The 23,416-nt window shown below is 43.3% G+C and overlaps 1 protein-coding gene across 2 annotated transcripts in view; it reads right to left on the reverse strand.

The window, feature by feature from the left end:
- Positions 1–21,540: 21,540 nt before the first annotated feature.
- Positions 21,541–23,416, reverse strand: part of SAMSN1 (SAM domain, SH3 domain and nuclear localization signals 1) — a 38,045-nt gene continuing 36,169 nt past the window's right edge. For both annotated transcript variants that reach the window (XM_054016447.1, XM_054016448.1), the window contains one exon: positions 21,541–22,950. In XM_054016447.1, the coding sequence (XP_053872422.1) occupies positions 22,751–22,950 (200 nt within the window). In that variant the 3' untranslated portion in view covers positions 21,541–22,750. The remainder of the gene's footprint in view (positions 22,951–23,416) is intronic.

Below are 23,416 nucleotides of genomic sequence, written 5' to 3' on the forward strand. Positions count from 1 at the left end.
AAGTATTGAAGCTTTCAGTGCCACCTCCCAGAGCAGGGCCGGCTCTGGCTTTTTGGCCACCCCAAGGAAAAAAAAAAAAACGGGGAGAACGGCAAAGCAAAAAAAAACTGGGGGTGGGGGAGGGAGCGGGTGGGAAAGAGAGAGAAGGGGGCGGCTAGGGCTACAGCAGGGGCGCTGCCAAGCGGCCCCTCCCGCTGTGCCGCCTCCTGCCACCTGCCACAAGGGCTCCGCTCCGGTCGGCGGGGAGGGAAGGAAGAGGACTGCCCTGCAGGGTGCTCTGGTTCTCCGCGCCGCCGCCCCCTACAGGGCAGCCAGAGCGGAACAAGAACAAAAAAAACCCACAAAACCCCAAAACAACAACAACAAAAAAGCGGCCGTGCCGCCCTAGGATTGGGCGGAATGCTGCCTCCAACAATCTGTCGCCCCAAGCACCAGCTTGCTCAGCTGGTGCCTGGAGCCGGCCCTGTCCCAGAGCCAGCACTTTCTTCTGCATTCCCATATGTTCAGGACTTTTTTCATTTCAGGTTCTGCCAGCTGTGGGCAGCATTCAACCACTGTGATGAAGAAATTTAGAGCTGCATTGTATGTGTGTCAACAAATATGTGTTCAGTGAGTAGGATACTCATTGGGTGGACTCTCGGAAAATTTCTTGATTTATTTGTTTGAAATTCAGGTATCTGTGACTATGGCAGCTACTGCATATTTGTATATTGGGCTGTGGAGCTGCAAATGCATTGGAGATAAATGATTTCCTCCCAGAAGTAATTTGATGCGCTTCACTTCAGAGATCAGCCTTTGGATTATTGAATTCTTATTATTAGTCGTTTGCAAAATTATTGCTATGGCTACAAGCTTCTCAGCTCTGTCAGACATTGGCGTTCTTTTCCTTAGGGTTTGCTTCTTGGCCAAGCAAGTGTTAATCCTCTTGGATTTAGGGTGTCGGGGGTAGGGAAATCTCTCTTGCTCTGAGAAAGCCAGCTCTGCTGGCACCTTGTTCCATGAGGCTGACATTTCAAATCAGTTCTTTTATCAGCACATGCCTCTTGCTTGCTTTTATGATAGCCTCAAAAAATATTGCAAAGAGCTGGCTCAGTGATGATAATCTTTGCAGAACACTGACCTACTGCAAGAAGAGGAATGTTTCCAAGTGACTACAGTATATTAACAAATAAGCAAGTTGTGCATGCCCTTTACCACGTTATAACCATTTCCAGGGCTATATGGCGGGATTAGCACTTTCTTTATAAACAACCTCCTCCTTTCTGTTTATTTTTCCTAAAATGAGTTTATAATTTGGTCATAAAAATTTGCTCCAGGCTAAATGGTATAAACTCTCTGCCTGAAGCTAATTGTGGTATTTTGAACCAAATTTCAAATCATTGGTCTAGCTCTCAGAGTTCTAGGGGGCCAGGGTTGTTATTCTTTCTTGTTTGGCTGTGTATTAATAAGAGAAACCACTTCCCTTTTTAAAAATCACCTACAAAAATTGGTAGCTGATGAGCCTCTAATGTACAGCAATCTCTTTTTATGTTGCTTGTAAAACCACTCAAACTATATAGATATTTTTATTAAATAAAGCTAGGACAGTGCTGGTGTGGTAGTGACTTAATACACAAGTGCCAGAGAATTCCAAGTTAGCATTTTCTCCCTTTCCTCACACTTCTGCAAAGAAATAATATCCCAGAGAGGAAAAAAATACATTACTGTAATCACAAATGCTGCAGGCACTAGTAGTGGTGACCCTGGGCTTCCATTAGCACCAGTTCAAGTCCCACAATTGTGCCGCTGAAGTTTCTGAATCTCAGCGGAGCCAGTCATTGTGTGGAGGAGCTGTACTCTTGGTAATACGAGAGAGTGGTGATCCTGCAGTGGTGGATGTTTGAGCCACAGTAGTGTGAACCCAGTACCTTTCACCATGCATTCTTTTGTTTACAAACTAAGACCCCGGTTCTGGAGCGAGCTCCTTGCAGACAGACCCCCAAGCTCACATGCTTGCAAATCTGGAGTCCCTGGATGCCACTCTGAAGTCACTTGGGTGGATGCGGATGTCTGTCTGCATGGAGCTCATTGCAGGACTGGAGCATAACATTGTTTATATGATTTTGGGGAGCTTCCCTGTGATGGTTTCCAAACTGCTCTTTTATGATGGTGGTCACTTATACGGGGAGCTGCTTTGGTGAACCTAGGACAAGGATGGGGACTGTACCTATATAGAGTGCTTCTTTCAGAATAGAGTATGAACAAAAGTAATGTTCTTTACACACACACACACAAACACACAAAGCCTCATTTTACATTAAATAGCGGCAGTCTATTCATTATATATCCCTTTACATTTGGTGGTGGTGTAATCTGATCCAGCCCCGGCTCTGGAGCAGGATTTTGAATGTAATTGTTCCTAAACTAAACCTGCTAGCTGAGTATCTAATCTCAGCCTTGTATATTTCCAGTTGTGGCAGTTCCACTACCTTCTCTGTTAACTTGTTCCATTGCCTAACTTTTCAAATAGTTATAACATTTTCCTAATACTAAACCTAAATTTCCCTTTGCTGCATCTTAAACCCATCACTTCATGTTCTGTCCTTGTTCACTAATGAGAATAATTGGCCCATGTCCTTTGCACAAAAACCTTTTACATATTTGTAGACAATAATGCCTCCCCTCAGTCCTTTTTCCTCTAGACTGTACAGGCTCCGTTCTCTTAACCTTTCCTCAGAGGTCTTATTTACTAACTCTTTAATCATTTTTGTTGCTCTCCTCTGAACGCTGTCCAATTTCTCTGTCTGTTTTAAAATGTGGGGCCCAAAAATGAATGCAGTTTCCCAAATGAGGCCTAACCAGAGCTAAATAGAGCGGAATAATTATCTTGCTTGTTTAGCATGTGATATTCCCATTAACACAACCGAATGTGGCAGTTGTCTTTTCTGCACGAGCAGGGTGCTGTTGACTCATATGCAACTTATCATCCATTAGAACCCCATGAGGTGCAGGACATTTTTAATGTAAAGCTTTTGGAAAAAGAAAAGAAAAGAAAAGAAAAGAAAAGAAAAGAAAAGAAAAGAAAAGAAAAGAAAAGAATCCTAGTTCCCGGTCCCATGTACCTATGGACGGACCTTCAGTGTCTTTGCATATTCAGCCTTTGGTTTCTCTCTGCCAACCAGGATGCCCCTGACTGGCAGAATTTGTGCAATGGACATCTTCTCTGTAAGGAGTTAATAGAGATCAGCACTCATTTGATATACAACATTGGATAGGACCATGCAAACTCTGGGTGACTTAACAGGGGCTGGAAGCCTCCCTTGAATGTTTAGTGTGATTTCACCTGGAATTTCATTCACACAGGACACTGAGCTTGACAGTTTCATCCCTATTTGCTCACATAACAAAAGTGCCACACTGCCAACTTCACCCAAGTGAAGCTCAGGATTTATACAAGATGAGTGATAACTCAATGATACAACAGTAGAGCTACCTATGTGTAGGAAAGTTTGTATTAACCACATGATTCCTGGCTCAGGCCAGTGATCCTAGTCCTTTGCTTTCAAACGACATTCATTCACACACAGAACTTTAAGGGCAGGTGTTCCAGGACACTCTGGCTGCTTTGTGCCACTCCAGGGATGCAAAACGGCCATAAATCCAGTTTAGCTGGCCAGTGCACCTCAATGAATCACTTCCTATATAGTTAAAATAAAAAGCACATAAAATGTAAAAGAAAATAGCCTCAGTAAACCACAGTAGTTTGTCTCATTTCTGATTAAAAATCAGGTATATACATCAGTAAATTTTAAGACACTTTTCTGAAGCTATTCATGTTTCCAAATGCATATTATAATTAAGCTGTTGTTCTCTATCTAGTGCCATCTTTTAGACTGGATATCTACCGTGAATATCTTTGTGCCCGTGCCAGTCTGTGCCTGTTTTTTTTCCCTTTAAACTGAGTTCAGGTTTAGCAGTGCAAAGCTGTGCAAGTGTTCCTTTTGGCTTGTGAGTCTCAAGGTCAACCTAAAGTCAAGCTCCGATGAGATGTGAGCAGTTGTGATTGGGCCATCTATTTTCCTGAGTCTGTTACAGCTCTTTGAGATATGTGGAGGGAGAGTAAAACAGATGGGAGGAAAAGGTTTGCAAGAAGTTGGATATATGCAACTATGATGTTACTGACAGAAATTAATAGAATCAGAGAAATTAGAGAGGGGGAAAAAACCCTCACATTCATTTCTTCTTGTCTATTCCCCCCAGCCAATGTGGGATGTATTTGTCTTAATTCAGAAACCCATTTTTAAGGCAGTTATTATTTTGAGCCTGTGATATGAATGACTTGCTATGGGGTCATTTCCTATGCTCCCTCAAGGTTCCAGAATTACCAGTCTGTCAGGCTTTGTGACGCTGCTCCACAAGTCTTGCCTTCCAGTAGCAGTATTACAGTACAGCACCAGGGTACAGCAATCTTTGTGTAAGCTTTGTCAGACACTGCTGAGGAAGGCTAGACCTACTAACGCCAAAGAGTTTAGGCCAAAATTCTACCTTTGATTAAATCAGTGAAATCTCCTTGAAATCCCTGAGTTCAGAGGTGTTGCACTAGTGTAATCAAGGGTAGTGTTTGGGCCACTATGTTCACAAGTATAACTGGCTGCAGAATTTAGCCCTTTGACTTTGGTTTTATAGGCCTTGGCTACACTTGCGAGTTGGAGCGTATTAAATAAGCCCCGGACGCTCTAACTCCTGAGATGTCCACACTGGCAAGGCATGTAGAGCACCTGGACTCCGTGGCTGTAGCACCCCTGGTAATCCACCTCCATGAGAAACATAAAGTTTGCTGTGCCCCTGCTGGAGTGCCACGGTGCCAGTGTGGATGCTCTCATCTATTAATGTGTTCTGATCGGCCTCCATGAAGACCACAATGCCTGGTCATCACTTTGAACTCTACTGCCCTGCCCTCAGGTGACAAACCATCAGACCCATCCTTCAAATTCTCTGGGAATTTTGAAATTCCCCTTCCTGTTTGCTCAGCAAGCCTTGTAGTGCTCTCAGCGCATCTTTCCAGGTGACCATGCCTCGATGCGCCAGGCAATCCCCAGTATGGAGCAATGACAAGGTGCTGGACCTCATCAGTGTTTGGGGGTAGGAAGCTGTCCAGTCCCAGCTGCGCTCCAGCCGTAGGAATTACGATACCAAGATATCAAGGGCCATAATAGAAAGGGGCCATGACCGGGACTCAGTGCAGTGCAAGGTTAATGTGAAGGAACTGCAGAATGCCTACCACAAGGTGCGGGAGGCAAACTGCCACACATGCTGCGTCCACAACCTGCCATTTCTACAAAGAGATGGACGAGATACTTGGAGGCAACTGCACCTCCACTCCGAAGAGCACCATGGACACTTTAGAGGCCATGGCAGCCCAGAGTTCAACAAGGTAGGAGGAGGAAAGCGGGAGTGAGGGTGTGGAGGAGGACGGGAACCCAGAGCCAGAGGATGGCCTGGCATCCCTAGATGCATGCAGCCAGGAGCTGTTTTCAAGCCAGGAGGAAGGTAGCCAGTCGCAGCGGATGGTGCTTGTGGAAGAACAAACAGCAGAGGAGGTGCCCGGTAAGAAGCGGCTTTTATTTTGGGAAGAGAGTTGTTTGGTGCGGACTCTTGGGGCAAGGAGGGTTGCAGAAAGAAGGGCTAGGGCTGTGTACATACCTAGATGCTGAATAGGGCGTTGATGTGCTCTCTCACATCATGGTGATCGGCCTCAGTGATCTAATCGAAGGTCTCAGGCAGAAGCTGGGCAATCCGCTTGCGCAGGTTCCTTGGCAGAGCTACTGTGCTCCTTGTCCCAGTAAGGCTAACATGTCTGTGCCACTGTGCCGTGAGGGGTGGTGGGACCATTGCTGCACACAGGCAAGCTGCATAAGAGCCAGGGTGGAAGCCTCATTGTAATAGAAGACCCTCCCTTGCTTCCCAGGTCACCCTCAGCAGCAAGATATCTTCCAGGACGAACTCATTCTGTGGAAAATTTGGGGACAGTGTTCAATATAGGGGCCCCCTGCAGCTGTTGGCTCTCCCCAAGGCACAGAACCCCAGAGGACAGTACAGCCCTGACACAATCAGTTCCCTGTGGTTTCTCACCATTTCGAGGCTCTTGTGGATTATGTGCGCTTGCTTTGGGACGGGCACTTTCTGCTATTGTGTGCACCGTGCTTGTCTTTAAGTTCAGCCAAATCATTGCTCTGTCTAGTGTGAACAATGCTACCTCTGTTAAATGTGGCATTTTGGCTTTACAGATGCAACCTTGAGATCCCAGCGGTCCTTGTTATCAATGGCCGAAAGGCTGCAAAGAATCAGGTAGTGTCTGTGAAGAAGCAAGGAGGACCTTCTGCATGAAGTCATGCAGCAGTCCCTTACTGAAAATAAAAAAGTACAGGAGTGGCAGGAGACCGAAAGTAGGCTCCACCAGGAGAATGCGGTTCACCGGCAACAAACCATGGAGCGGCTCCTAAGCATTATGGAGCACCAAGCAGACTCGATGTAGGCGCTCATAGCACTGCAGACGGAGCAGATCCGTGCCCGCCTCCCCCCCCCCTGCATCCCTTGTCCCAAAACTCTTTCTCTTGTGCCCCCATGTCACCGCCAACCCACTTTCCCCAATATCTGGTTTCTTATCACCACCAGCTGCCTCCAACACCTGTAGCTTCACCACCCAACCCTGCAAACTATGACCCTTACCCACTGCACTCAACCCCCATCACCATGCTTTTAGCCAGCTTGAAGTGCAGCACTCATTGCATGGCACTCCAGACAGGAAGGCTGATATGATAACAGGACATACGCAAATCTGTGATTGTCCCATTCCCTACCCTGCCCCCTTCCCTCATCCCACACAGCACAGATGTGTCATGTCATGTGTGTTTCCCCAGCAGTTGTGTTTCTTTTCAATAAATGAATTTTTTTTGGCTTTGTAAACATTCTTTATTGCATTAAGTAAAAGATAGCGTAGCCCAGGAAAGAAACAGGCACTGCAAGTCAGTGCATCATACGTAGCAAACACAGATGCTTACTATCATTGGAACCACTGCACTTCATTCCCGTGCAGGGCACCAAACATTACTGGTGGCTTTCAGCATCGAATTGCTACCTCAAGGCATTCCTAATCCTTACAGCCCCCACTGGGCCCCTCTAATAGCCCTGGTCTCTGGCTGTTCAAATTCAACCTCCAGGTGTTGAACCTCTGTAGCCCATGCCTGAGTGAAGCTTTCACCCTTCCCTTCACAAATGTTATGGAGGGTACAGCATGTGGCTATAACTGTGGGGATGTTGTCATCAGCCAGGTACAGTTTCCCATACAGACAGCACCAGCGACCCTTTAAATGGCCAAAAGCACACTCAATTGTCATTCTGCACAGATTCAGCCTATTGTTGAACCGCTCCTTGCTGCTGTTAAGGCTCCCTGTGTATGGTTTCATGAGCCATGGCATTAAAGGGTAGGCGGGGTGTCCAAGGATCACAATGGGCATTTCAACTTCCCCTACGGTGATCTTCTGGACTGGGAAGAAAGTCCCTGCCTGCAGCTTCCTGAACAGGCCTGTGTTTCAAAAGATGCATGCGTCATGCACCTTTCATGTGTTAATGTCCATGAAATGCCCACAGTGATCCACAAGCGCCTGGAGAACCATTGAGAAATACCCCTTCTGATTTATGTACTCAGAGGCTAGGTGGTCTGGTGCCTGAATTGGAATATGCATCACATCTATCGCCCCTCCACAATTAGGGAAACCCGTTTGTGCAAGTTTGCACAAATGTCACGCACATTGCCTAGAGTCATGGTTCTTCTGAGCAGGATGTGATTAATGTCCCTGCAAACTTGCATCAACATGATTCCAACGGTCGACTTTCCCACTCCAAACTGGTTAGCGACCAATTGGTAGCTGTCTGGAGTTGCCAGCTTCCAGATTGCAATAGCCACATGCTTTTCCACTGGCAGGGCAGCTCTCAATCTCATGTCCTTGTGCCACAAGGTGGGGGTGAGCTTAGCTCACAGTCCCATGAAAGTGGCTTTCCTCATCCGAAAGTTCTGCAGCCGCTGCTCATCATCCCAGAATTGCATGACAATGTGATCCCACCACTCAGTGCTTGTTTCCCGAGCCCAAAAGCTGTGTTCCACTTTGGTGAGCATGTCCGTGAATGCCACAAGCAATCTTGTGTCGTATGCATGTTGTGTGTTGACATCATCGTTGGACTCCTCACTGTCACTTTGTAGCTTAAGGACTAACTCGATTGCAATTTATGATGTGCTGGCAAGACCCATCAGCATATTCTTCACAACTTTGGGATCCATTCCCGCAGACCGAAAGGGAAGACAGAGCACGCAGTACAAAAACTGTTGAAAGATGGCGCCAAATGTGGACGAAAGCACAGGTCCAAAGTTTAGAATAGGGAACTGAGAGTCAGGTTCTAATCTCAGCCTTGACATTAACTTCCTTTGTGGCTTTAGGCAAGTCACGTAGCCTCTCTGTGCCTCATGTATGCATTTGTAAGATGGGGATAATAATACTTTATTTTACAGGAGTGTTATGTGGAACTCTTCATGTTTCTAAAGTACTTGGGGGGCCTGATCCAAAGTTCACCTCTTAGCTTGAACAGGATTGACAGCTCAGTGAAATAATTCTGCATAAAGTCCCAGTTGCAGACTTTCAGGGAGAACTCAGACAGTAAAAAACCACACCCACCTCCAAGCCTTCAAACTTGGTAAAGGTGGCTGTTATCACTGTGCCCAAAACTCTGCTTTGCTGAGTTTCTGCTTGTTGAAGCAGACTGAGGATGCTATTTAAGTGCTGGTTATGGTTCCTTAATTCTCTGTCTGGCTCTCAGCCCTGGTGCAGGTTAGAGCAGCCGGGGAGCTGTGCTAACATGTGGCACCTGCAACAGCCCCCAAGGAGCCATCTGCCAGCTGAACATAGCCAAAAAGTGTTGAACTCTGTGCACTCCTCCTCACGGCCCTTCCCCACTCTGTCTCATTCCTCCCCACTCCTGAAATGCCCTCTGCACAGGGGCTACCTGTGAACTAGAATGCCAGTTCTACACTCTGTGGGGCTCCCTCGTGTTGGGGAATCCCCAGCTACAGGGATGTGGCTAGTCTTTTTTCCTCTCAGACCTCCTGAGCTATATGAAGAAACTCCCTAACCCCATTATTTACACAGCTCATGCTGAATGCAGCCAACATTGCGTACTGTTACATTTCTCCAGTTCAGTGCATCAGTTTGCTACTTAATGGCCCTTTAACATAATGGACAAGCATACAGAGAGCTCTAGACCTTACAACTAAAACACAGAGAGATATGGCTCAGCTTTCTTCATTCATACTGCACAAAGTGAAAAGATAACACAGCAAATAAGAGTCATCTCCTGAAGGGGCCAGGCTCAGGGGGAATTATCAACTAAGTTAAACATAGTGATTATGTACCACATTGTTATATCACACACAGCAGATACTGCCAAGAGCTTTTATTGCTTGGGGGCTGCCCATGTAGTCTTACTAAAGGTAAAACTCCCACGGACTTCAAAGTGCCTGAGCAAAGGAAAGAGATATTACACCAATCCCAGGGCCAGTCTCTCTGCTGCCAGAAACAGAAGATTAAGCTCCAGTTTCGGTTATGGATGTCACAATATACAAGGAATTGTTTCTGACAAGCAGCTCAGCGCCTCCTGACTTTGACCTGGGGACACCCTAACCGGATCACTCTGTGTTTGACAGGTTAGGATCCTATGACATTTCCTCAGTTTGGCAAAAAGCTCCATATACTCTGAGCAGCGAACATCAAAACACACAGAAGATCTAGCCTCCTTCTTGGGAGGAGATAAGGGGGCATTTACTGTAAATGATCCCACACCCAGAGATTCAATAGTTTCATTTCTTTTTTAGCTTTGTTATCCTGTCCAAAGTAGGGGAACAGGAACTAAGATAATAGAGTCTGATCCAGCTCTGCTAAAATCAATGGGAGACTGTAGCATGGTCTCCCAAACCCATCACCAGACTCTGCCTCCATTTCCCCACTCATGTAAATTGGAGAGCCAACTTGCTAGCCAGTTCATCAGTAAAGTTCCCACCAGCGGCAGTATTTCATTTCCTTTTCCAAGGAGTGCATTTATCATTCAAACACAGCTCAGCATCAATCAGGACAGGTAACCCAGGCCCTCGTACCTACTGCCCCCTAAGGTCTGTGCCTCAGAAGACTTGGGCCTTGGTTGCTGCCAACTACACAGCAGGTATCCCCAGCCACACCTAGCTAGTACAGTTAGGGTGACCAGACATCCTGATATTATTGGGACCATCCCAATAGTAGGGGCTTTGTCTTATATATATATCACACCCTGAAAAAAAAGTGTCCCGATTTTTCACACTTGCTATCTGATCGACCCAAGTACAGTGGCAACCCCCTTCCCCCATGTCATTTTCCTGACCTTAGAGCCCCCGCCATTCTCCCCTTTAAGTGAGTTGCTTCTAGGCCTCTTATCTTACCATCTGGAAGGCAGTTGATTAGTCACAGGTTGGGGAAAAGCCCATTTTCTTTAAAGTGCCATCCCACTCTATGATCAAGACTTTCCATTCACTTCAGTAAGTGTTTGATTAAGCCTCATAGTACTTTGATGAAATGTAGGGTTACCATATTTCAGCAAGCAAAAAAGAGGACGGGAGGAGCCCCGCCCTAGCCCCGCCCCTGCCCCTCCCACTTCCCGCCCCCCCAGAACCCCCAACCCTCCCCCCGTTCCTTGTCCCCTGACTGCCCCCTCCTGGGACCCCTGCCCCTAACTGCCCCCCAGGACTCCACTCCCTATCTAAGCCTCCCTGCCTCTTGTCCCCTGACTGCCCCAACCCTTATCCACACCCCCACCCCCAGACAGACCCCTGGGACTCCCACGCCCCATCCAACCACTCCCCACCCCCTCCCCAGAACTCCCAACCCATCTAAACCTCTCTGCTCCCTGTCCCCTGACTGCTCCGATCCCTCTCCCCACTCCTGCCCCCTTGACAGCCCCCCCCAGAACTCCCAACCCATCTAAACCTCTCTGCTCCCTGTCCCCTGACTGCTCCGATCCCTCTCCCCACTCCTGCCCCCTGACAGCCCCCCCCCAGAACTCGCAACCCAGCTAAACCCCTCTGCTCCCTGTCCCCTGACTGCTCCGATCCCTCTCCCCACTCCTGCCCCCTGACAGCCCCCCCCAGAACTCCCAGCTCCCCACCCCCCTGCTCCTTGTCCCCTGACTGCCCCTTCCTGGGACCCCTGCTCCTAACTGCCCTCCAGAACCCCACCCCTAAGCCTCCCTGTTCCTTGTCCCCTAACTGCCCCCTCCTAAGACCCCCCCCAACTGCCCCCCAGGACCCTACCCCCTACCTGTACCCTGACTGCCCAAAACTTTCTCCACTCCCCCCAAAAGCCCCCCTCCCGTTTCTTGACTGCCCCCTCCAGAACCTTCCTGCCCCCGGTCCCCCTTACCCTGCTGCTCAGAACAGGGTGTTGGGCTCTGTGCGAGCCGAGCCGGACACGTGGCTGCGCTCCCCAGCACAACAAAACCCGGTCCCTGGCCCTGCACAGTGCTGCCGGACCGGGTTGCAGGAGAGGCCAACTCAGAATGCAGGGCGGCTCCGGCTCCTCTACAGCTGCTCAGGAGTCCAGCCCGGGATTTTTCTGCAGCCCTCCCAGCCGCTCGCTCTGCCGGGGGAGGGGGAAATCCCGGACATTGTGAGTGCTTTACAAATTCCCCCCGGACGCTATTTTTAGCGTGAAAAGGAGGACATGTCCGGGTAAATCCGGACGAATGGTAACCCTATGAAATGGAACTTAAACTGTCTAGGGACTGTATCCTGCTCGTACGGGGGATGGACTCAATGATCTACTAAGTCATTTCCATCTCTAACTGCTATGATTCTGTACTGTCTAGGGATTCCCTTTTCCCTCATTATGAAGCTTCACTTCCTCATAAAAATGTACAGTATGCTTTGCTAAAGAAAGTTCTGTTCATAATCCTACAATAAATAAAGTTCAAGAACCTGTCACCACTTTGCAGTGTAAATTATGGAAGAGGAGAAAATAAATTGGTTTAAGACTAATGGTAAAATTGTAATAATCTGGGGCTTGATGCAAAACCCATTGAATTCAATAGAAGTATTTAAACTGACTTCAGTGGGCTACCAACCATTCCTCTGGCAAGAAACATCCTGCAGATTAAGGGCTAGATTCTCTGCCGACGTAACTCCACTGGAGACAAACAGGCCTATGCCAGATGAGAATATGGCCCTAACTAGCTTTCAGTTGAAGAAAAAAAAATCTACTCTATTTGTCATTAATAAATTTAGAAGAACAAAACAAACAAGACAAAGTTCATTATTTTGTGGATTCTACCAGAAGCAATTAATGAGCTCCTCATACTGGCGTATTAACTAAGACATTCCCCAGAGCTGTGCAACCATCTGCTGACCAACATCTTTACTACTGGCGCAAAACCAAGGAAGTGAGCAAGAAAGCCATGTTGTCTTTCACTGCAGTAGAAACTGGGCAAATACAAACAATGCTGAGTTAGAGAGTCTGAGGTTCAGATGCTACAAAGACTTATGCACATACCTAAGTTTACTTATGTGAATCATCCCATTGACTTTAGTAGAACTACTCATATGAGTAAAGTTAGGCATATGCTTTGGAACTCCTTGCCAGCTCTTGGGGCCTAACACTCAGCAAGTTCCCACTGCTCCTATCATAACCAGAGGCATGGCTTATGTTTCACACTCCAGTAATATTATAGTTACAAGCCTCCGATGATTGCCTAAGTCCTCCAGGGAAAGGAGAAGATCCAGGGCTTAATATTTCATATTTATATTAAAAATATCTCTGCAAAACAAGCAGAGAAAAAACAATTGCAATTGTAGAAACCATCTTTATATATTATAAAGTCAACAAACAATTTTTGCCCTGCCGTTCTCCTTCCAGATATAGTTTGATCCATTCCATTATTATTATTATTACCTTTGCAGCAGGTCATGTCAAGCTCGCTACTCAGCTGATCCCTATCTCTTAGCTAGGTTACTTTATAAATCCTTAATAAATAAATAAATAAAATAAAATAAAATAAAAAAGGCTGAGTGGGAGGGACAGCACCTCTGTCTTCTGGAGATCAAACCTGACAGCTACAAAGTTCCTCCAAAATCCTGTTAATAGCCATCATTTGGCACATGGATTACATCTACCATCCCAGTCCTTAAAAAATAATTTATAACAGAACTTTGAATGTTTCCTGGCTCAGTACATTTTTTTATATACTGGATCATTTGCATCAGTGTCTTTATTCACCTTATATTTCATGAGTAAGTAAATTGTGGGAGATTAACCTTTTCTGTAAAAAAATAGGAATTTATGTGGGACTCCGTACAGCACGAGGGCTAGAGGAACTGAATCTCAGTTGACATAGTTAATATTTTGTCTGACTCCTCCTGCCCTTTACTAGTTAAGGGAATGTTTTTAAGATGGAAAAAATATTTTGGAAAAAAAATTCCATGTCATATTCTCTGCATTGTCTGTTCATAATCTGGATAGTTACTCCCCATAGTAACACTTCCTGCCCTGGCGACCATTCATGCACAAAATACATCCTTCATAGGTGATTTATGACATTTAAAAGCCCAGGTGATGGTGTGGGTTTCGGAGATCCTCAGTGCTTAAATGACCTATTAGCCACATAACCCCTAATCCAGATCTAGCAGGCAGCAGTGTGCCACAGCACTGCTTGAATGCTGTGATAGTCATCCAAGGATGTAACTAGCAGTATGAAAGATTTCTCCAAAGACTGATGTTTGCAATTAACCAAATTACTTCAACAGGGTGTAGATAGGACAGATTTGAAATGGAACTGGTTACTGTGCCAGTGGCTGGATGATGATACTGCTGTGCCATTCGAGGGAGAAAAAAATCTTTCTCGGACAGTTCTCAGAGAAGAAGTTCCTGCTGTGACAGCAGATCTAGCTTGCATGCTTGATTTAATGCCCTCAATTAACATATTCTTGTAATTAACGCCTGTGTCTGATGAGTCTTGTGGAAACTGTAAGGCCTTGAGTGGAGGATCTAGGAATCTTGTAAGAATATAATGTCTTGAATCGATTTTTCTGTTTAATGTTTCATCACTCTGCAACCAATTGATCATTCTTTGAATAAAATCGTAGCATAACTCTGTGGCAACACTTGTGATTCATTTTCACTTAGCTAATCAAAATGTTGTTTCACAAGACCCCGATGATGTTCAAGATGCCTTGTAGGAGGTATTACCTTACACCAAGTTGGCTTACTCAGATGGCATATTTCTTGTAGCATTATCAGACTAAAAGGCATGATTTATTAGGCATACCTGCCTCCACCTAATATCTGTTGTGGGGGGACAGACCTGTCTCACTGAGAAGTTTTTCAGCGGGCAAGAAGTCATACTAAATATATTTCTGTTTCAGGAAATACAGCATCTCAGCAAATCTCAGATCAATAGCTTTTAGGCTGGATTTCCCCTTTGTAAATTAAACAAACGGATTAGCAGCAGCACTTTTCCAGCACAGTGTGTACAGAATAGTCATTCATCTCCAGCTAGTAGGAGCCAAGTATCTAATTTCCAACTATATAATGCAGAAACTATAACTCCAAGGTTCAGGAACATGATTTTATGGTTTAAGAAGTCTTTTAGCAACTGAAACAATTTTAAACTGTTTTGCTTCTCAGAAAAACCACAAACAAAAATATTACGATAAGAGAGAAAATTGCATCAACTCATCCTGTATAGCTGGATTTCAACTATGTATGCCACTTGGTCAGCTAATGATTATTTCTCTGAGGTGTGAAAATAACTGCTCTTTATTTTGTTACTTTATCTCCCCTTACAAATTGAAAGAAGTATTGGATTTTCAGATCTGCAGTAGCAGGGCAATGATAATTAAAGCGTTGGAAAGGCTAAACAAGGGATCAAGAAGAGTCAAGGAGCAATGATAGCCATGCATTATCATTTAGTACTTGGCTACTGGTCCATTTGCCAGTGGTTGGGATGAACATTACTCCAACAGTGAGGCCTAACGCAGAGGCTAATGCACCATACAGTGCCCAGGCTTGAAGTGGGATCCAAGTGTTGCACAAGCCTCATGCTGAGCTTCTGCACAGGGGTGAATTTCACCCCAAATAAATACATATTTTTGGCTACTTGGCGTGTCTGTCCTAGTTTTTTTCAGGGTTGAGTATTATATTTCTGTGGGGGTAAATAATAGCAGCATCAGGAAAATTGCACCATGGGCCAGATTTTGAAAGGTATTTAGGCATTGAGAGATGTAGATCAGCATCTAGTGGGATTGAAATCAATGGACTTTTGAAAATCTCACCAGGGATTTAGGGCACCTAAATACCTTTAAAAATCTAGAAAGTGCTGACTGACTACATGAGGCTCAGAGTTCCTGAAGAGCACTGAAGATGGAGAAGGTCGAGAGTTCCCTATTACCCCATTTTGAGTATCTGTTCTGTCTGGGGAAGGGGAAAAACCATGTGGATTGCCTGAGTAGTGTCACAATCATAAACACTTGTGAACAAGAAACATGTTAGTAGAACAAAGCTGTGCTAATAAAAGTGGTTCATATTGCTAGCTTCACTTTCCACATTATTTTCAGAATTCTGGAACAACAGTCTGTCACATGCCAATAGTTGGTTAAGGGCCTGATCCAATGTCTATTTAAGCCAACAGGAGTTTTTCTATTGATTTTAATGGGCATTAGATCAGGCCCAAGGTAAGGGGTACTAATAGACAGAACGCTTTAAAATGACCATTAGAAATAGATAGGTCTAAAGAAACAAAATCTCCACCTATGCACAAGGGACCTAGATTCTTATGCATCTTTGATGATTGTAATTACAAATATCTTCATTTAAAGTTCTTGGCATACTGTGTTCTCCCAAAGACCAATACTTTAGATGGCAACCACCTGCCTTTGCTTCTATTCTTTCTAAAACATTGATGAGCCTTTCAGTTAGTGATGCGTGCATAATTCCATACAAGTGCTTCCAATAGATACCAGACCATTGGTAAAAATTCTTCCTAATTAAACAGAGTATGTAAGCACCTGACAGATTTTAAAATATTGACATTCTGCAGCCAAAAAGGGGTGGAGGTGGACAAAACCCTGTTGGAGTGTTTAAAACATTTAGGCCATTTTCAATAAGGATCTCTACTACAAGAGACATGCTAATATAGCCTTGGACTAATGTGTGTAGCTTAAACTTTACTAGGATGACTTTTATCCTTTCTAGTTCTGAATTCATATTATTCTAGGCTGAATAATGAAACCTTTTCAAAAGATTTATGCAGTGGTATTTCGAGAGATACGTAAGCAATTTCAGCCAATACTTTCTTTCTCTAGACCCTCCTCAGTCTAAAACTTTTAGGTAAGATCCATAACTGGAAATTTCTTCATCACCAAATGACTGAATTGTTTACGTGCTGATGAAAAAAAAAGGATCCTATGCTGCTTTTTTTTTTTTAGTACAAGCTGGCTTGCAGAAATTGGGGTTAACTGACCTTTATAATGGATACTCAGGATGGAAGTAAAGCTAGATACATACAATGCAAGTTATTTGAAATCAAATTGTGTTAATTGACATTCATTGTGCATTTTTCTGTTGTTTATTGCTAGTTTGCTGATGTGAAGTTTGTTGATATTATAGGTAGGGCAAACATTTGTTTCTTATAAATAGGATTTTCAGTTGACTAGGTTTTAATTAGATGAACCCCCTGTACTTGCTTTTGAAATTGTGAGGTACAGTAAGTCTGTTATATCTAGAATCTTATACTGTTGAATCATATCTCTTGTAAATTTGTTTGCTTTTTTGGCAAATATCATCTAAATTCTGTGCCAATTCTTCAACAATAAATTAATTCTCTAGTGTAAGGTATTAAATTATGGTGCTACTGAGACCAACCTAACTTGGAGGATCTGGGCCTGAGTCCGAACCCATAGGTGGGCTGTCAGGATGCAAAAAGCACAGGTTCCTTCCACTGATAGACATTCAACCCGCTTCCTCACTAACCACCCTACTACCGCCACCAATTCAGATTCTCCTTCTAATATTTTTTGACACCATGTAATGGTTTTTGTCTCCTTGTGTGAATATTTCTGTAGTCAGCAGTTCTACATCCAAAATATAATTTCTGTCAGAGACTCAGACAGAGAGGATCAACTTTACTGATGATATGATTAGTTTCTGGAAAGAAATGCACCACATCTAACAGTAGCCATTCTCCTAACATCTAATTGCCTGTATATCTAGTTATGTGTAATTGTAAAACTATCTGTAATAATTCCATCTTGTGACTCCCAATAATATGACACACTATGGGGCTTGTCTGTAAAAACACAGATGGAACCAAACACAGAAATAAAAAATCCACAGAACTGGGCTGCATTAGGGAATTAAAAACCAGCGTCTCTCCAGTTTGGTATCAGCTGAATGGAGAAAGACATTTGCTAGTTCACAGATCTAATCACAATGGCTTTCCATGTATAATCTGTGAAAAAGAAAAGCTAGAAACCTTTTTTTAAATTACAGATCATATGTTTTAGTTCATTACAATTGAGCAAAGTCAGTACTGTTATATTTTAGCAAAAGAAAATAATAAGGAGTTGGCTAAATGTCCTGTAGCCATGTTTGTAGTGCTAATGTACGGTAGCACTTTCATCGTTCACACTAATAGTTTAGCTTTTTCAGAAAGCTTGTTGATATTTAATACTAAAATAATAAATAATAAATTCAATTTTCATTAATACAGCAAGCTAAGTGGTATTTACTGTAGCAGGGTATCCTGATATTGTTCATTTTACTAAATTTATCTGCTTTGGGAACCATGCTAGTGATTAACCTCCAAAGCAGGGGAATCATTGGAGATGGAAGACAACTTATGTGTTGGAGAGACTTGTATGAAGGGACGTGAGTCTTTTGGTTTGACTTTTTTTCATTTTGCTATAAAGCTGATTTTCCCATCCCACCCTGAGTAACTTTGAGTTGCCCTCCCATTTACACATGTACTCTGTAAAGTACAATGCTAGTGGAGAAGATATTTAAAAAGCTCTCTGCATTTAAGATAGTGCTTGGAGCCAGTAAGGGACTGTTCTCAAATGATATGTCAGACAATGCAGAGAGGGTTGAAGTATAGTGTTCTGTTGAACACAGTAGTTAAAGAGTACCGTGTTTACGTTTTCAAAAGCTTGGGTGCCTGATTTTCAGAGATTCTGCTGAGAACCCACAAATGCAGCTGAAGTCTGTGGGAGCTGCATATACTCCGCACTTTTGAAAACCAGGCCAGCAGCATCTAAAAATGATCATTCAAAAACTGAGCAAGAAGAGTAGAGAGAGTTTTTGAAAATTTGTCCCTAACTGGTTTGTTGAAAGTCACAAAGCAAGTCAAGGACAGAGTTGTGAATAGAACCCAGCTTCTGGCTCTCAGTCTGGTGTCCTAGCACTACACCCCAGGATCTTCTCAGTGTAGCAACTATCTCTCTCTCTTTCTGAGTTTTCCCATCACCCAGAAAAGGTGCTTATGTGAGCCATGGGCATGAGGCATGCTCCAAAGTCCAATTAAGTCAATAATTATAGCTGCACAAAACACAAATATTGTTTACATTTCAATCCACAAGTCTGAATACAACACCACAGCAAGCTGTTTGGGATACCCCCCCCCCCTTTTTTTAAATGAATACACATTACTAAAGGAAACCTCAGAGCGCTCCTTTTGGCTGATTATGTCAACTTTGTCCCATTCTGGAACATCACTGAAAGCCAATCATTTATATTACATCTCATAAAAAAGAGAGGGAATCGAATTGCAAACAAGTATAATTCACATGACACAATGTGCCAAAAATGCATTTCACCCTGTTTTAAAAACTGAAAATGGAGTGATTTCTGCCCATTTCCTTGAGTCTGTGCCTGACAACACAGGGGAAGGTGCACACTTTTATATGGCTGAATGGGCTCCTCTACATATCCCCTATCAGAACTGGTAATTGCATTGCAACACACTTGGCCTTCGGGTCCAATAAAAACAATCTGACTTAAGCCACGTATAACTGAGCCTGCATGTACGTATGAAACCAGCCTCACATTTTTTCTTTTTAATAGCTTATTTCCTTTCACATATAGTGGCCTATTGCTACACATCCTTACTCAGGGCTTTAGTCTCACCCACATTACAAAAATTGGGAGGGGAAAAACCCCTTTAGAAACTTCATAGGTCTGACTCTCCTCTATCTTGTACCTTTTGTAGTCACCTGGGCAAAGTCAGCACAAAATGCTCAAAGATCAGAATTCTACAGTCACCTACACTGCTTACAGTGGTTTACACCCATTTTGTACAGGGCTAATTGACTGTGCAAGGTACCAAGCATTGGCAAATCAGGCTCATTGAGTTTCAAGAGATTTATGACAAAAGGAGAAGTCAGGGAGCAGATTCCAAGGTCATGCAGGCCAATCCCTGTGGGTTTTTAGGGCCTCTATGTGACACGTTGGTTCCTTCTATAGTGCTGTGTGGCCACTGGCCAGCCTTCACCTAAGGAGCACAGCTCCCGTAGAAGCCCTGTTTCTCTTGACTCCTCTGACTGTGAAATACTTCTCTCCCCATTTGATTTGGGGAAAGTGATGAGCAGAAGGCAATGCTGCTAAAAGTAACAGACTTCTGCGTTGGTATCATCCATGACTTTGCATTATGAAATCCAGGGCCTCTTCAACTCTTTGTTTTGCTCCTTCCCACACACCCTGCAATGAAGGGGAATGTGGGGCTCCCCATTTTGTCTGACTAGGACCAAGGATCCTACACTCCCTCAATTACGCGGCACAGAGAGGCGTAAATAAGTGACTAAAACTGTCCCAAAGGAGTGAAAGGGAGGGCCTCCACAGCATGCTGTCCTCCCCCGACATTCCTGGCATTCCTCCTCAAGTTGACAGGAGTCTTTTCTTAAAATTTCTCACCATTGCTACCACTGGGGCAGCTCATTTTTTACCTAGGCCTTATTTAGACCAGACAACATTGAAGCCAATGGGTGTATTGCTTGAGTAAGGACTAATGGTTTAATCCATGCTCAGGGCACTTAACAAAACTGCTATAAGGTGAAAGAAGGCTGTACATGCCTGTTGCCTGTAAGCTGATTTTTTTATACTTTGTGGTGTACAATTTCCTCATCATTTTTCTCAGAATTGCTTGAGCGAGCGGAAATTTCTCAATGTGAGATGTAATCATTTAGCCTTCACAGGAAGTTGCAAATGGCTTAAATAAATTTAGTTACTTTGACACATTTTCCAGCACACACAACGATTTGGGCAGAAATTGACTGTGTTTCTAACTGGTTTGGGACACAAACAGCTAAACACACAGTTCATGTCCACACTTTTAATAAGTGGTTAATAGTCAGTCAGTCAATTATAACTGTCCACCACCCTTGCCATCAACTGAATCTGGTGCATGGATTGGTTCCTGTAAAACAACGGGCATGTGGATATTTTGCTAAATACACAGCCACTTAACTGTGTCACTGTAACTGACTAAACAAGTCCTCTCTCCTCCTATAAATCCATACAGTTAGATATACCACAGTACATTTGTGTCATTCTATATGCCTGCCTTTGTGGACTCTAATCACTCATGCATAGGCTATCCTAGAGGTCTTATCTGGCTGTCACCTGAACATGCTTCTCTGGAACAAAAGTTGCTACCATTGATTTAGCTCATGTTGGTACCGTATGTGTCCACATACAGATGTTACTGAAATAACTCATTAGAAATACATTAGGAAACTGATTTAGTGAAGTTGGTGCAAGTTTATGTGTAGAGATGCCCTAAAAGAAATTCCATTTTGGCTCATGCATCATCAAAGGCTTGTTAAGTGAGTTCTAATTGCAGATCCTTTTTCAGTAGTTATATGAGAACCCACTTAGCTTGACATACAGATGCCAGCTCCAGTCTGCAGGGCTGGAAGTTAACAAGCAAACACATCCTAAATCCATCTTGCTCCTTGTAAACACAGCATGTTTGATATGGAAGTCATTAACATACAGAGAATATGGAATCCCACAATGCCATGTTCACAAAGTAACTTTTCAGAGTAGAACCACACCTTAAGTTTCTGAGGCCAACATGAACACACCCATTGCAATATAGCATTTAGTGACAGGTAGAGAGAAGGCTGCCAAAACAGTTTTCATTATAAATCCCCATTTTCACTTGTTCATAACTTCCTCGGAAATTCTCTTTCTGAGAAACTTTCCATGCTTGATCTCTTCTGAAGGGTGATTTTAAAAAAAATGACAGCAATCTAGTGGAAACTATTCAACATAGACATAATTTATGAAAATGTGTGACTAACAGGTGAGAGAGGAAGTCACTACATTAATTTGATACAGATTATGCATGATAAAAAGTGCTCAGTAGATGTCTCGTATATTATGTTACCATTAGAAAAGTACTGTCTTTGAAATGTTAGGGTCCACATTAAAAAGTTTTTAAGAGTCTCAATCACATAGTTCTGTTTATTGTCAAATGAAGTACTTCAAGAAGAGGGGGAAAGCAAATAAAAGGTATATTCCAGTGTAAAATACATGGGGAAATGATGATTAGTTGTTTTATGGAGGACACTGATAATATATACCAACGTATCAGCTATTGGCTTTTGCATACAAACAAGTATTTCTACTGACAAATTTCACGCTAAGTGCACAAGGAAGGAGTTTCACCAAAAATACTAATGAAAGCTCAGTTGTGGATATCAGTTTGTTGCTAATAGCTCTCTCTTTCATTTTACAATGTTTAGAAAGACTGTAAATAGTAAAGAAAAACTAAATGTGTACGAAATTCAAACTGCAAGTTGATCCTAATGGTTACTGAAGACAGAGGGCCTGATTCTCATTTACATTAAGGCCCCTTTGCACCACATGGTAATGTAAAGAGGCCTTCAAGTGGCTGTAAATTATATTTATGCCCATTTTACGGCCAGTTTACACAGCACAGTGGTGTAAAGCAGCTTTAATGTAAATGTGAGTCAGACCCAGTATTTTTCATAATACTATAGAATATCAACCTAATCACCTTTTTATTATGCTGCTGTACTGGTGAAAAGTATGTTTTGTACAAATATCAGAGAAACATTCATCAGAAGATAAAAAAGGACAGTAATTAATATTTAGCTTTTAAAATAAATATGTACACTATTTACAATATTTCAGAATGTTTCAGAAGATAACATATCCAGAACTATGTGAGAATGCCTAAAAATAACTCCCTATTCTTTTAATAGGAAACGATTTAATATACAAATATATATATATATAGCTAGGGTGACCAGATAGCAACTGTGAAAAAACAGGAAGGGGGAGGGGAGTAATAGGCGCCTATATAAGAAAAAGTCCCCAAAAACGGGACTGTCCCTTTAAAAATGGGACATCTGGTTACCCTATATATTGCAGTTATTTATTTTCCCTTCAGTCAACTGTTCAAGAATTAACAAACAAGGATAGCATGGGACATTATTTTCATCAACCAAGATTCAGGTACCCAATGTCCATATATTGAATAAAGTCAAAAATATTGTACTTCAGCTGGAAATCCTAAGAGTCCATTCGATGTTGAGAATATTTGCAGCCCATTACTCTGTTGCCATACTAGCAAGTTAGCTTAATGTATCTGATAGTCCTGTCTGCAAAGCTGCAGAAAAGCACATATATCAGTTGGTCTCAGTGATGGTGATCGTCTGTAGCATGTCCGATAGGTTTTCTGGATCTAGCTCTTCTTTGCCATTATCTGAATTTTCCGATAAGATGTAACAGCCAGAGTCTCTCGGACAGTCATTTAACTCTGACTTGTTAAAGCTAAGAACAGGGCTTAAGGACAAGGGCTGTTGCTCATTTTCATGTTCTTGTTCAGCTGTAAAAAATGAAAAGGAAAGGGTTATGAACCCCCCCTGAACAACACTTAGATGATTACAAGATTGTTCTTGGAGCACTGCAGAAACTGAATTAGCAAACTGCAGCTCTATTAGAGCTGTACCTTATATCTGTTAGAAATTGAAACCTTAGAAATCAAAGGATTGATCATTTTCACTACATGATGTCAACAGTCACTGTAGCCCACTTAACATGAACATGATCCTGCAATACATTGCTCAAAGGATACCTGAACCCCGAAGAAGACAAAAGGACTGTGTATTGGTTCAAGGGTCTGCTTGTGCAAAATGGATTGCAACGCTGGGGTCTATATGTCTGGCTCTTCCCCTTTCCTCACTTTCAAAACCCTTTTAAAGACCAATTCAGTAACATCTAACATTCAATGTGCCCTCAGCCTTCTGTGATTGTAGCTGCTGTACCTTTAGGCTATAAGCCCCACAGGGCAC

The sequence above is a fragment of the Malaclemys terrapin genome, chromosome 1 (assembly GCF_027887155.1).
Source record: "Malaclemys terrapin pileata isolate rMalTer1 chromosome 1, rMalTer1.hap1, whole genome shotgun sequence".
Taxonomy (NCBI): Eukaryota; Metazoa; Chordata; order Testudines; family Emydidae; genus Malaclemys; species Malaclemys terrapin.